The sequence below is a fragment of the Phocoena phocoena genome, chromosome 7, assembly GCF_963924675.1.
Source record: "Phocoena phocoena chromosome 7, mPhoPho1.1, whole genome shotgun sequence".
Taxonomy (NCBI): Eukaryota; Metazoa; Chordata; class Mammalia; order Artiodactyla; family Phocoenidae; genus Phocoena; species Phocoena phocoena.
Genome location: NC_089225.1, coordinates 3,481,080 through 3,494,491, shown reverse-complemented (window position 1 = coordinate 3,494,491; position 13,412 = coordinate 3,481,080). Strand labels below are relative to the sequence as shown.

Sequence of the window (13,412 nt, the reverse complement as noted above, 5' to 3'; positions counted from 1 at the left end):
CAGTGCCAGCTATTCCCAGACTGGAAGGGGGCCATGCAGTGGGCACGGAAGGAACTCGGACCACACACAAGTCTGGCATTGTGAAGACTAAGCCCCCTTGTGGGTAGTCCTCATGAAGGAGGGCCCCAAAAGAGATCTTATCAAGCAGCTTTCTTCAAATTTCCTCAGGGTGCCTCAATGTCCTGTTGGGCTCTTTTCTCTGGCGGCTTCCCCTTGCAAGTGATAGGGAGAAAGTTGAGACATAAACAATGGAAGGTCATTCGTTCAGCACCTCCCATCCCCCAGGTGCCACAGGAGGCCTGAAGGCAGAATAGGAACAGAGACGCATGCCACTCATTGGCTGAGAGCCTTGACTGGTTAATTACACAAATATGCACGTATCAAAGGACAAGCCACAGAGGAGCGGTGAAGAAAAGGAAGGCGCCATTTTGGGGAGGATGGATACATGTATATGTATGGCTGAGTCGCTTTGCTGTGAACTATCACAGCATTGTTCATTGGCTCTACTCCAACATAAAATAAAGTTAAAAAAAAGAAGAAGAAAGAAAAGGAAGGCACCATCAAAGAAAGGAGAGGCCTGTCTCCAAGGTCAGGGGGCTTCCCTGAGAAAATGCTCCTTTGGCTGAGAGTTGAAGGATGAGCTAGAACTAACTGGGGAGCAGATGTGTGCTGTGAAGGGTGCAGAATTGGGTAGAGAGAGGGAGGATATTGGGGCAGGGAACAATGCCCATGGGTGAGGAACAGCAGGTGCAGAGTGAAGTGCAGTGGGGTGGGGGGAAGGGGGGGGACTCTGGAGCAGGGAACAGTATCCATGCAGAGGGAAGAGTGATTGCAAAGGACCAGAGGCCAGAAGCCCCTTGTAGGTGAAGAGAAGGGAGGCTTGGGCCGGTCCAGTGCTGGGAAGGTGTTCAGTCTGAATGCTGCGAGAAATGGGAAGATTCTGCAGCGCCTGAGGACTCCACAGCTAATGGGAAAGACAAGAGGCCTTTCCCATTACATGGCACCAGGGTTTCCGCTGCTTCACGGTGTGGCCTGGAAAAACTGGCCAGCCAGTCTATACTGGCCAAGGTTTTAGCCCAGGGCAAGCTGATGCCACTCCCTTGCAGATGGCCCAAGTGCTGTTCTAATAAGATGCTATTTTCCAACTCTGAATATTCAACAGAATGTTATTAGTGAATTCCACCATTGCTGAGCACCCAGCTCCATGCCAGCCACAAGAGCATGCTGGAAGCCGTTTCTGGGAGAGGGAAGGAGTTCCAGTCGCAGGAGCCCCTGCTGGGTTACCCTCCTGGGCTTCAGTGTCCTCACCTGTGAAAACAGTCCTAGGAGCAGCACACAGGGCACTCACCTGTGCCAGGCCCTCCTTCAAAGTGTCTCCTGTGTGTTAACTCCACAAGCTGAGCTCCCCCCTGGGGTGGCTGCGGCCACGTCCCCATTTTACAGATGAGGTTGCTGAGTCTCAGGAGGGCAGGAGGGGAGGAAAGAAGACAACCGGGCCCTACTCTCTCCAGGTTTCTCTCTCCCGTTCCCCACTGAGCAGGCACTCGCCTCCCTGCACTGGTGATCAGGCTTCTCTTACAGACCCTGTGGCACGTGGCACACGGGCACCAGCGACTGCCTGGCCCAGACGCTCACAGAGCAGGTACAGCTCAGGGCCAGACTTGAACCTGGCAGCAGGTGACGATAATGGTGATAACCCCCTCCAGTCTTGGATGTGGAGCTCTCCTGGAGGATGCCGTCTGGAGAGCACACGTGCCCCTTCCGTGTGTGCACAGCTGCGCGTGTCCGTGTGTAGCTCCCTGAGGCTAAGGTGTGCCCACCTGGACCCCTCGTCCTCCTTGTGCACCACAGGCCCCTCCTCACAGCGAGGGTCTCAAAGTAGACGGAGCCCGCATGCACCACACTGCCCAGGATGCTCAGCCTGCATCACCCAGTGCGCTCAGAGGCTTCATCCCCAGGAAGAGGAGCTTCAGAGCCGGCTGGTAGGCCCTGATGCCTGAAGCCAGGCCCTTGCCATGACGGGCCTGGGGAGGGAAAGCTCAGGAGGGTGTGTGGGCTGTGTGCAGGCCCTGCCCCAAACTCACTCCCATCCTCTCCACTTTCCACTGAAGCAAGTTAAGGTACTGATGACCGCCACTTGCCAAACCCAGTGGCCACCCTCTACTGCCCCCTCCCCTGACCACGCCGCCGTCCACACCCTCTACAGGCTGTGACAAGGAGCGAGAGGCAGTTTGGCAGGAGTGGGGTTTGTCTGTACCCTCACGCCCCTCATGACAGCCTACACGGTGGAGGGGCTGCCCTGGTCCCTACCACATGGGTGCTGCCAGGTGAGTTACCTTGGTGCCCAGACGATTCACCCAGGGCAGTTAGGGAAGGACCGGGCCAAGCCCTCGCCCTGATAGAGGCTCAGGGGTGACCTCAGGCAGGCCCCTTAGCCTCTCAGGACCTCGCCTGAGGCCCCTAGGAACACTGGAGGCAGAGCCATGGAGCAGGCAGCCCAGCCCAAGCCCGTGACGAGGAAGCGGGAGCACGGGTGCAGGGCTCTGGGACTGCAACCAGACCCGAATCCATCACTTCCTCTTCTTCTGGGCTCAGTCTGGGAAGCCCTGGGAGACACAGCAGGGACTGGGGGGTGGGGGGCAGGGGTTGAGAGAAGGTGTGACAGCAGGGACATTCCTGGGGCTGCTCTGACACCCAGTGGTGACTCTCAGATCCGGCTGTGGCAAGGATGAAGTGCAGCTGCTCCCAAGGGGGAGAGAAGGAAGGCGGGGGAGGGAAGAGGAGAGGATGGAAGAGGGTGGGGAGGGGGGGGAGTCCATTCTAGACCGGTGGTTCTCAAGATCTGAACTTGCACTGGAATCAACGTGAGGGCTGGTTGGTGACTCAAAAGTCCAAGCTGAGCCAGAGAATCTGCGTTTCTGATAGGTTCCCAGGGGCTGCTGGTGGCCTGGGAGCACAGAGAACCACCATCTAGGAGTGGAGTGGAAGAAAGGGGATGACTGCTCACCGTGTGTCCTCCAGGGCGGGACTCTCATTATTACGCCTACTTTATGGAAGAAGTAGCTGAGACTTGGAGAGCCCATGCTGTCTACGTTCCCCCAGTGTGGCCCCAAGTCCTCCCTGTGGTCCCTCCTGCATGTCTGTGGAGCCGTCGCAGCCCACCCTGGTACCTACCATGCCTATCTAGACAGGTGAGGCAGCTCCTGAAAACTGGGATGAACAGCCTCCACGCACACTGCCCAGGACACCTCCCTGCAGGGACCCTAGGCCTCAGCCTCCCACTGCACCCAGAACACATTCCCTGTGCCCAGGAGGTGCTCACCTGGCCTCTGACAGGTAACTGAAAAAGACCAGGCAGGCCCTGCCGGAGAGGCCACTCGAGCACCCCAGGCTCACTGCCCACTGGGGGGTGACCCTGTTAAGAAATGTCACCTGGATGACACAGAGTCACCAGCCCACCTGGGGTCCAGGGGGAGGCACTTCTGACCTGATTTCCTACCAGCCAGGCAGAGAAAAAGCCAGTGCCGGACACCCGTCCCCCATTGTGTCGTTCCTCTCATCACAGTGCTGAGTTGCAAGGGGAGAAAGTCTTCCTAGGCCATCAGCAGGCACTGCAAGTGCAGGAGGGAGATGCTCCTGGCAGAGGTAAAGGAAGGAACAAGTGTTCAGGACAGGTAGGGCTTGGGGGAGCTAGGACCAGGGGAGAGTCAAGCCTGGACACAAACCCCTGGGGGCTGGTGGCACTGCAGAATCCAGCCCACAGTGGACCCTCTCAGGACTTTCTGGGCTTGAGTCCCAGGAAAACACATTTCTCGTCAGCACCTAGGCACCAGAGTTTGAACCTCGATGTTCCTGAGCCGAAGAACGCCACACCCCACATCCCAAGTGAGGCAGGGAGGTCTATTCTTCCCAGTGCGGGAGGAGACCCTGGAGGTCACACAGCAACAGGCAAGAATGTGTAACTCACAGGGAAGTGGCGGGGGGGGGGGGCGGAAATAATCAGGAGCCATGATGCTCAGTGAATACTTGATGGAATGAGTAAATTTAATTTATTAAAGAACAAATGGTTGGAATGACTATATTCCTTGCTGGACAGGGTGAATGTCTTTCTCTAGGTGCAAACCTGCCCATCAGTTGGTAAGTAGGGAAAGAAATAACTGAGCAACAAAAATACTCTGTGACCAAATGACATCTGTGTTATGTGAACCAACAATTTACATGGAATTTGCTACCACCCACTTCACTAATCAGTAAATACTGTGCAAATGAGGGTGAATAGCAGCCTGACTTGGCACTGAGTGTTGAAGATAGTGGACCATCAGTATTTACCATTTACTGTGGCTCAGCAACAGCTGTGGCCAGGGCGACTTCTTCCTGAGCTCAGACTACACCTCCCAGACCCCCTGCATGGCACCAGGGCCACGTGACTAGCTCTCCCCACCGGAATGAGAGCAGAACCTCGGGCACCGCTGCCAAGCTGAGGAGCGGGCTGTGTCTTCACCATCTTTCACTGCCAGCAGGATGCAGAAGCTCCCTGAGGACTCCAAGGCACCCGAGAGCAGCAGCTGCGGTCTCCAAATGAGTACCTGGGGCAGAATCTCCCTCCCGAGCAAACCACAGTGGACGCGGCTTGAGCAGCAGAGCTTGTGGCCTTCAGCTCCTGCGGTGGCTTATCACAGCAGTCAGCCTCTGTGCATACAGTTCTCTAACACCCAGTCCCAGGCCCTGGTGTCATCCTGGAGGCACTCAAGACAGTTCCGCTCCAGGGAGCCCTGTCATCCACTAGTTGCACACTATCAGAGAGAACACAGTACCTCCAAGAGTCCCATGCTGGGATGAGTCACTTTTGTACAGTATCCTTCATTATAGCATTCTTAGCAAAAGTAAAAGGGTACTGGATGAATTACAGGACAAATAAAATGAATGGGCAAGTTCCTTACGTGCTGGTATAGAAATACCTCAGATATGTTAAGTGAAAAAAAAAAAAGGATAAAACAGCATACATCGGCAGTCTTCAAGGTATGATCCAAGGAACCCTGAGGGTACCCAAGACCCTTTCTGAGGGTCTGCAAGGTCCTCCCTTTCCAACTATGTATCTATGTGAGGCTGTATTTCCTTCTATACTTCAACCAAAAGACAAGTAACAACAGACTGAACGCATAAGCAAACAGGCAAATCCAGCTATTAAGCCCGATGTTAAACTTTTTCAAACGTGAAAACACTCTGCCTCACTGATTTTGTATTGGAAAATATTTTTTATCAAGTCTATTTTTTAAATATAATGGGTTTACCATTTCTTAAGAAAGTTTTCAAATTTCTCAATTTTATTTTCTAATATGGTAAATAATGATAGATATAACTCACCTTAAAGACCTCTTGGGAAGCCTCAAAAATTTAATACTGTGAAAGGATCCTGAGACTAAGAAGTCTGAGTACCACTGGTGTATATACTACGCTTATTTTGTAAAAAAAGGAAGAAAAATAAGAATTTATCTTTGTACTGGCTTATATATGCATGAAGAAAAACTCATGAAGGATAAATAAACCAGTATGAATGGTTAAGCAAAGAGAAGATAGGAAATGGGCAGATGCAAGAAACTTTACTGAATCCTTTCTTTCATTTTGAAGCTGTGTGTGTGTGTGTGTGTGTGTGTGTGTATAACCTATTCAAAAACTGAAAAAAAAAAGAGCCAGAGGCAGCAAGGGCCAGCATGATGGAAGATGAGAATAAAGTCCAGCTGAAAAGTAGAAGGGCTTACAAAGGCTGTGTGGAGTGTCTCCCCTACCCGACATCCAGAAATAAGTGTCCCCAGGCAAAATACTAGAGTCTTCTCCCCTAAAGAAATGAAACCAACAGACCCAGAGCTTCTAGTATGAGATTCCTAATCTTAAACTATTACAGGCAACCACACATCACAATTTAATCAAAGTCTGCAACAGGCGAGATAAACAGAAAAGCTAGCCTGGAAGAGAGTGAGGTAATGCAGAAATGAAAAAAAAATGTAAATAATTTTTTAAAACAAAACACAAAGTCGTGTACCCAAAGATATTGCAGAAGTTACTGAACCCACAAGGCCAAGTAGATCTGGTTGAGGAAGATACTGTCAGTTTTTTAATAGTCATCCTAGAAGTACTGACCCCTGTGATGTTCTTGTGGAAATTACTCTCATATACACGTGGCACAGGGAAAAAGAATACGTTTTAATATCAGATATAAATGTTTCATTTACTACCTGTGCGCTCCCAAGAAAAGAATTTAACTTCTGAGCCTCAGTTTCATCCAGAGTAACTTGGATAATACATCCCTTATGGAGTTAATATAGGAATTTAATGTTATTGTTTTCTGATGTGACAATACATTCCCTAGCACTTATGGAATGCTCAATAAATGGCATTCTTATTGCCTGTGATGCAGCAGAAAAAGCTGACTGTGTTACTAGAAAATAAATGAAAAAAAAAAACAAAACCAGATTCATGGTTGTCAGAGTGAGGGGGTGGGGGATGGGAGAAACGCATGAACCGTTTTTATCTTTATAGTTTAAATAAACTGAATTAAAAAAAAATAGAAGTCAATGAAATATGCTTTAAGGTTAACAATCATTTAATGTATTAACATTTTCACTTATAAACATACAATTTGCATATACAGGGAAAAATAGGTTCTGAGGACACAACAGAATACTAGAGACAGGCAAGCAATCAGAAAAAAAGATTAACCCTAGGAGAAAAAAATGGAACTGCATCCCATGCTGGTGTCTACATAAACTTGGGAAGGAGAAAGATCACACAGTATCACAAGTAATGTAGAAAATAAATGTGGGTCATTCTGTCTCAATGGCAGGAACTTCTCCCATGATCCAGATCTTCTGTCCCGGTCTGGCCCGTTTTATGAATGATGATCTGAAACAACCACGGGTCTCTCCCTTCTCTTTACATCTAAGACCCTGAAGTTAACTCAAGGAATTAAAAGAACAGAGCTAAGAAACAAGCCAACTGGCATGTGTGCAATGTCAACAGCCAACCAGTTAAAAGTACACGTGGAAGTAAAATACTGACTAAACCTGAACAAGTTCCTTCCAACTCACCTTCTTGATTTAGGATTACCTAAGCGCTAGCATCTATGAGAGCTGGGGCCAGGGAAATGAAGTATCTCAGCCCATCTTTATACAGAGTATGCATTTCCTCTCAGGATCAAGTCACTAGTGACAGTGAACTTCCAGACTCAACTACAGTTGCCCAGTGGGGCTGGCCCCGCTGGGGACAGGGACTGAAGATGGGGGGCACACGTGTGCACGAGTTTCAGTCCATAGCTCTCCCCCTTCTGTCAGAGGGAAGCCAGGGAAACACAAGGAGACCATCTGCTTCAAGGGCGTTTCACTGACGTAACTCGGTACCGGTGGTTCCAGTAACTCCAAGTTCAAAATGATGCAACATTAAAAACTGAGTTTAGTATTTTGTAAGTAAAACATACAGCTCGAATAATGATTACCATCTGAAAAGAACCATTCTTACTACATACGACGTAAAATAACTAAAGCAACATTTTTAACCATGAAAGCCAGTGTCGTCACACATCACATCTGGCAACTTTCCACCATGTCAAACATCCAAAGAGATGACAGCCAAGTATACTTCTTTTCAGCTGGAAACAGACTCTCCAGTGTCAACAAGTGCAATAGAATTGGCTAGGAAAACACACCTGTGGTCACCACAAAGTTCATTTGGCATCTGGTTTCATACGGAGATAGATCTATTTAAGTCTGCCTTAGAGATGGAGTGGGTTGATCAGTGAAACAAAAGACTATGTATGTAACTGCCCACATAGAATAAAAACGGAATTTGTGCTACTAGGAGTGTATTTTATGGAAAATCGGGTCACATGGAGTACAGGAGCAGAGACCTTCAATGCGCTAAACTGCCTGTGTAAAAGTACATTTTTAAAAGCATGCAGGACAGAAAACTGGAATAACTGATGTTTTAAAATTTACATAAAGAAAGAAATAAGAAAAATGCACGAAGTCTTCCAGAGCTTCACACATAGCTGGGGCTCAAATTAAATGGTTTTAAGCTTCTCTGTGACATTTGAGTCAAGAATGAAAACAAGGCCAGTGTCCTGGTCAGGTGGAGTAATACCCTGAGCAGGTCATTCATGTCCTTAGGCCGCAACTCCCATCTGTAACCTGAGTCTCCCCCACCATGCCACCACCAGGGCTCCACGCACCCCAGTGCTCAGGGACAGCCACAGTGCCCCAGTCCTGCACAGGACAGGAAACGGGCTCTTTAGCAGCCTTCAGAAGGGTGGGAAAGAGGACCCTCAGTGCTGCCCAATCCCCTGAAACAGTAACACTGTAACTATGGCTCTCATTCCACTTTCCTCACCATTCTCTTAGTATTACTTTCTCAACAAGTAGAAAAATAAGCTATAGGTAGGCTGAAGTGGCAATAAAAATACTCAAACACTTAAAACATGATGCCTCTGAATAAAGCAAATCTACCTCTACACACTTGTCTGTAATTGTTTTGTCCTGTTCACGTTTTAAATGATAAAGCCCTAAAACGCTGAGACTCAAGCCGACTCCTAATTTGGGATGTTTTCCAAGGATCACTACCAAAAACAAACTAGTAACAATAAAATGAAAAGCATCGTTTTAAAGCGGGGGATCTGCCATCCCGCCCGTCATCCTAAGCAGTCGGTTTTGTTGGAAGCCTGCAGAGCCCCAGAGGCTGTGGCGATATCACACCTTTGCCTCAGGAAGGTTCCAGCCAACGACTCCTGAAGTAACGTGCATCCAGGTCTGGTCTGAGGTTTCAAAGTCTGGCATTAAACCAAAACAGCTGCAGTTCTTCTTGCCACAGTCACTCACCACTCATACATCACGACGTTACTCGCGTAACACTAAAATAACTACCCCTTAAGCACTAAGGCCTAACTCTAAAAGGAAAATGCCCTTTCCAAACAGGTGTGTTCAAATAAGGTATTCTGAGAGTTCCATAAAAAAACTCCTAGAATGAGCCAGTGCCCCCAAACAGTCCACGTTTTAACAGCACTCCAAAGCCTTCTCCATGGTACATATATGGATTAGTTATAAGTATGATGTCACTACTTTCAAAAGAACTACTAAAACTATTATTAAAAACATTTATAACAAACAGAAATGCCCTGCAAATTATATTATTGCACACAGGGTATCAGAAGCTATGCACATCCAGGTTCCAAGGACTCTAGAAGACCCAGAACAGAGACCCTAAGGCCATGCCTGTGGCTGCTCCAGCCAGCATGCCCAGCGCCAGGTCACTGTCATTGTCTTGATACCGCTCCCGAATGATGACTTGGTTGGCAGGCTGCTGTCCATAAAGTCCTAGAAAAGAAGGAAAAAATAGGAGCAGTTTGTGAAGTCCAACATTCACTCAAAAAGATGGCTCACTTGACTGGGACCCTTCCTGAGGTTTCTCCATGCACTGCACCCCTCCCTCGGAGCGCTGCTGAGGTGACTGCAGTGAGTGCTCCCCAGATCTCCTCCACCACAGACGAAGGCGACTGGACTTGGCCAAGTGAGGAGGACACCTCCATTTCTAAGATGGCACTAAGAGAAAATCAAGATGCACAGCTTCCCAAGGTCCACAGTCCCAGACACTGCAGAGAGCAGAATCCTAATGGAGCGGCAACCCCCAGCCTCCAATGTCCACTTCAGCCCCGCACATTCTGCTCGTCAGGATGGCAGGCAGACGAGGAGTGTGGGAGACACACGGAGCCTAGAGACAATGGCAGAGTCAAGAATCTCCCACTGACAGCTAAGAAGAAAAACCCGCCTAGAAGTTAATTAGCTTCTTAGTATTCATGCAAACCGTTTTTAAATTAAACCTTTAATCTGCTAACCTAACCTGCTCTTCATTTTTAACCTTATGTCTTTATGGGGAAAAATATTTATGCTAGGGGGAAAACTTCTAAAAAGCAAACTTTAAACAAATTTAAAATTTATTTGCACAATTAGAGTTTACAACTGGAAATGTATTGCGTGTTCTCTTCTATGCTTCACAATATATTGTCCAACAGCTAATTAGCTTTAAAATTGCTCACATATAGTGTTAACTTTCCTCCTTGACCCACTATTCCCTTAGCAGTTCAACCCTAGGAAAAAGATTAATCCAATAGTGATATGTCCACGTAGATGAAGAATGGAAGTGAAAGTAACAGTGACACTAAAGGCTAACATCTACAAGTGCTTACTAGTCTAAGCACTTACAGTATTACAAGCATTTACATTCATTGACTCAATTAATCCTTATAAGAACCCTATGAGTCGAGCTTCCTGTTATCCCTATTTTATAGACAGGCAAAAGTGAGGCACACGGGGGTTGAGGGCAGTATGTTTAAACTACAAAACTGGTGAACTGTAGCATTCACTATCACAGCCTTGAAATTTAAATAATTTCAATTAGGCAACTCCAACTAGTGAAATGTAATACAGTAGGAACCTGTAAGCTGACCTAATTAAAAGATCCTCTGGAGAGGAGAGGGGGAAGATGGCAGAAGAGTAAGATGCGGAGATCACCTTCCTCCCCACAGATACACCAGAAATACACCTACACGTGGAACAACTCCTACAGAACACCTACTGAACGCTGGCAGAAGACCTCAGACCTCCCAAAAGGCAAGAAACTCCCCACGTACCTGGGTAGGGCAAAAGAAAAAAGAAAAAACAGAGGCAAAAGGATAGGGACGGGACCTGCACCAGTGGGAGGTAGTTGTGAAGGAGGAAAGGTTTCCACACACTAGAAGCCCCTTCATGGGTGGAGACTGCGGGTGGTGGAGGAGGGAAGCTTCGGAGCCGTGGATGAGAGTGTGGCCACAGGGGTGCGGAGGGCAAAGCAGGGAGATTCCATCACAGAGGATCGGTGCCAACCGGCACTCACCAGCCCGAAAGTCTTGTCTGCTCACCCACCGGGGCAGGCGGGGCTGGGAGCTGAGGCTCGGGCTTCGGTCGGAGTGGCGGTGTGAACACAGCCTAAAGGGGCTAGTGTACCACGGCTAGCCGGGAGGGAGTCCGGGGAAAAGTCTGGACCTGCCGAAGAGGCAAGAGACTTTTTCTTCCCTCTTTGTTTCCTGGTGCACGAGGAGAGGGGATTAAGAGGGCTGCTTAAAGGAGCTCCAGAGACGGGCGCGAGCCGCAGCACAGGTCACTCTCCTCACCTCCCTGCCGGGGAGCCTGTCCAGCCCGCCACTGCCAGGGTTCCGGGACCCGGGGACAACTTCCCCGGGAGAACGCACGGAATGCCCCGCACTCCGTACCCCTCCCTCCCCTCGGCCTGAGTGAGCCAGAGCCCTCGAATCAGCGGCTCCTTTAACCCCATCCTCTCTGAGAGAAGAACAGACACCCTCTGGTGACCTACACGCAGAGGCGGGGCTAAATCCAAAGCTGAGCCCCGGGAGCTGTGCGAACAAAGAACAGAAAGGGAAATCTCTCCCAGCAGCCTCGGAAGCAGCGGATTAAAAAGCTCCACAATCAACTTGATGTACCCTGCATCTGTGGAATACATGAATAGACAACGAATCATCCCAAATTGAGGAGGTGGACTTTGAGAGCAAGATTTATGATTTTTTCCCCTTTTCCTCTTTTTGTGTGTATGTGTATGCTTCTGTGTGAGATTTTGTCTGTATAGCTTTGCTTTCACCATTTGTCCTAGGGTTCTATACGTTTTTTTAATTTTAAATTATTTTTTATTTTAATAACTTTATTTTATCTTACTTTATTTTATTTTATCCTCTTTCTTTCTCTTCTCCCTCTCTCCCTCTCTCCCTCTCTCCTTCTCTCTCCCTCTTTCTCTCCCCTCCTTTCTCTCTCTCTCCTTCTACTTTTTCTCCTTTTTATTCTGAGCCATGTGAATGAAAGGCTCTTGGTGCTGCAGCCAGGAGTCAGTGCTGTGCCTCTGAGGTGGGAGAGCCAACTTCAGGACACTGGTCCACAAGAGACCTCCCAGCTCCACATAATATCAAACGGCAAAAATCTCCCAGAGATCTCCATCTCAACACCAGCACTCAGCTTCACTCAATGTCCAGCAAGCTAACATGTGGGACACGATATACCAAACAACTAGCAACACAGGAACACAGCCCCACCCATGAGCAGAGAGGCTGCCTAAAATCATAATCAGTCCACAGACACCCCAAATCACACCACCAGACGTGGACGTTCCCAACAGAAAGACAAGACCCAGCCTCATCCACCAGAACACAGGCACTAGTCCCCTCCACCAGGAAGCCTACACAACCCACTGAACCAACCTTAGCCACTGGGGACAGACACCAAAAACAATGGGAACTACGAACTTGCAGCCTGCAAAAAGGAGACCCCAAACACAGTACGATAAGCAAAATGAGAAGACATAAAAACACACAGCAGATGAAGGAGCAAGATAAAAACCCACCAGACCTAACAAATGAAGAGGAAATAGGCAGTCCACCTGAAAAAGAATTCAGAATAACAATAGTAAAGATGATCCAAAATCCTGGAAATAGAATAGACAAAATGCAAGAAACATTTAACTAGGACCCAGAAGAACTAAAGATGAAACAAACAATGACGAACAACACAATAAATGAAATTAAAAATACTCTAGATGGGATCAATAGAAAAATAACTGAGGCAGAAGGACGGATAAGTGACCTGGAAGATAAAATAGTGGAAATAACTACTGCAGAGCAGAATAAAGAAAAAAGAATGAAAAGAACTGAGGACAGTCTCAGAGACCTCTGGGACAACATCAAACGCACCAACATTCGAATTATAGGGGTTCCAGAAGAGGAAGAGAAAAAGAAAGGAACTGAGAAAATATTTGAAGTGATTATAGTTGAAAACCTCCCTAATATGGGAAAGGAAATAGTTAGTCAAGTCCAGGAAGCACAGAGAGTCCCATACAGGAAAAATCCAATGAGAAACACGCCAAGACACATATTAATCAAACTGTCAAAAATTAAATACAAAGAAAACATATTAAAAGCAGCAAGGGAAAAACAACAAATAACACACAAGGGAATCCCCATAAGGTTAACAGCTGATCTTTCAGCAGAAACTCTGCAAGCCAGAAAGAACTGGCAGGACATATTTAAAGTGATGAAGGAGAAAAACCTGCAACCAAGATTACTCTACCCAGCAAGGATCTCATTCAGATTTGATGGAGAAATTAAAACCTTTACAGACAAGCAAAAGGTGAGAGTTCACCACCACCAAACCAGCTTTACAACAAATGCTAAAAGAACTTCTCTAGGCAAGAAACACAACAGAAAAAAAGACCGACAATAACAAACCCAAAACAATTAAGAAAGTGGGAATAGGAACATACATATCGATAATTACCTTAAATGTAAATGGATTAAATGCCCCCACCAAAAGACACAGACTGGCTGAATGGAT

The 13,412-nt window shown here is 47.7% G+C and overlaps 1 protein-coding gene across 7 annotated transcripts in view; it reads right to left on the bottom strand.

Annotated features, from left to right (window-relative positions):
* Positions 1-9,222: 9,222 nt before the first annotated feature.
* Positions 9,223-13,412, bottom strand: part of PLEKHB2 (pleckstrin homology domain containing B2) — a 33,629-nt gene continuing 29,439 nt past the window's right edge. For 4 of the 7 annotated variants that reach the window (XM_065880583.1, XM_065880584.1, XM_065880585.1 and 1 more), the window contains one exon: positions 9,223-9,359. In XM_065880583.1, coding sequence (XP_065736655.1) covers positions 9,223-9,359 — 137 coding nt within the window. The remainder of the gene's footprint in view (positions 9,360-13,412) is intronic. The other 3 variants (XM_065880586.1, XM_065880587.1, XM_065880588.1) reach the window with 1 other exon arrangement.